The sequence below is a fragment of the Myotis nattereri genome, assembly GCF_964212035.1.
Source record: "Myotis nattereri genome assembly, chromosome: 3".
NCBI classification, from domain to species: Eukaryota; Metazoa; Chordata; class Mammalia; order Chiroptera; family Vespertilionidae; genus Myotis; species Myotis nattereri.
The window spans coordinates 77,634,218-77,636,087 of NC_138077.1; the positions used below are offsets into that span (position 1 = coordinate 77,634,218).

A 1,870-nucleotide genomic window follows, 5' to 3' on the forward strand; every position below is an offset into this window, starting at 1 on the left:
ATGGCTCAGTGGTTAACCATGGGCCCATGAACCAAGAGGTCACCAGTTTGATTTTCAGTCAAGGGGCACATATCCAGGTACTGGGCTCAATTCCCAGTAGGGGGCATGCAGCAGGCAGCCGATCAATGTTTCTATCTCTCTATCTCTTTACCTCCTCTCTCTATAAAATCAATGAAAACATATTTTTAAAAACTACTAATTAAATGGAAAACAACAGGAAGGTGTAATTTAATTTGCAAAAAGGTACCACTACCTTGTGTTACCATTAGCAATCATCTTTGTCACATAGATTCTCATTACAGTGACCAAGTGTGGATATGTCAGAAGGAAACAAGACTCTGGTGACTGAGTTTGTTCTCACAGGACTTGCCGAGCAACCATGGCTGCAGGTCCTCCTCTTCCTCGTGTTCTTAGTCATCTACCTCACCACCATGGTAGGCAACCTTGGACTGATGGCTCTTATTTGGAAGGATGTCCATCTTCACACGCCCATGTACTTGTTCCTTGGTGGATTAGCTTTTGCAGATGCTTGCACTTCAACTTCCGTAACTCCCAGGATGCTGGTCAACTTCTTAGACAAGACTGCAGTGATATCCCTAGCTGAGTGCATCACCCAATTTTATTTTTTTGCTTCCAGTGCAACTACAGAATGTTTCCTCTTGGTAGTGATGGCCTATGACCGCTATGTAGCCATATGTAACCCTTTGCTTTATCCAGTGGTGATGTCCAACAGACTCTGCACTAAGTTGATAAGTATTTCATATGTAGTTGGTTTTCTGCATCCTCTGGTTCACGTGAGTTTGTTATTAAGATTAACTTTCTGCAAGTCTAACATAATACATTATTTCTACTGTGAAATTTTACAGCTGTTCAAAATTTCATGCTATGACCCATCTATCAATGCACTAATGATACTTGTTTTTGCAGCTTTGATACAAATATCCACTTTAATGACCATCATAATGTCTTATACTCGGGTGCTCTCTGACATTCTGAAGAAAAAGTCTGAAAAGGGCAAAGGCAAAGCCTTCTCCACGTGCAGTGCCCACCTGCTCTCTGTCTCGCTGTACTATGGCACTCTCATCTGCATGTATGTGCGTCCTGCATCTGGCCTCGCTGAAGATCAGGACAGAATGTATTCCCTGTTTTACATGATTATAATTCCCCTGCTAAACCCATTTATTTATAGCTTGAGAAATAAAGAGGTTATAGGTGCCTTGAGAAGAATTGCAAAGAAGTAGACAGTTCCCAAGGAAAATGTCAAATTGTTTTCATTTCACTCTTTGCGTAAACAAATCCCCAAGTCTTGCAGATGAGCCATGGCTCTGCCCTTTCCCAAAGGGCGAGTGGTGAGGGTGGTCTCTGAGCACTGGGTGGAGGAGCCCAGCTTCACACAATGTTTTCTTGGATGTGAGCCCAGCTGAAGTTACTACTTCGGTTGAAGTGACTTACATCTTCCATGGTTGATTTATTTAAAGATATCATAAGTGCTTTTTATTTGAACATTTAGTTTTTGAAAATTTGTTATCTGCAAGGGACTCCTCCCCCCACATTTTATTTAATAATTGACAGTAACAGAGACTGTTATATATGTGTACGTGGTTTATTTGTCTAGAATTGGACAAAGATGATCATAATCTTTTAAAAATGTATTGGATATAAAAGGTTATTTCCTTTTTTTACATTTGGGGCACGGTTCTCATTTTTAAAAATTTAGGTTAGCTAGTAATTTTAATATTTTATAGATGTTTTAAAAGAATCATCTCATAATTTTTGTTACATCTAACTTTCTTTGTTATTATTTAATTCATTAATTTCCCCCATCTTTAAAATTTTCCATCTGCTTTCTTTTCTTGTAATAATTTGGTTT

The 1,870-nt window shown here is 38.9% G+C and overlaps 1 protein-coding gene across 1 annotated transcript; it reads left to right on the forward strand.

Moving 5' to 3' along the window:
- Positions 1-317: 317 nt before the first annotated feature.
- Positions 318-1,241, forward strand: LOC308517352 (olfactory receptor 5AC2; the record flags this gene model as incomplete). The annotated part of the gene is made up of 1 exon (XM_081088491.1): positions 318-1,241. The coding sequence occupies one exon, from the start codon at positions 318-320 to the stop codon at positions 1,239-1,241; it is 924 nt and encodes a 307-aa protein (XP_080944617.1).
- Positions 1,242-1,870: the final 629 nt, after the last annotated feature.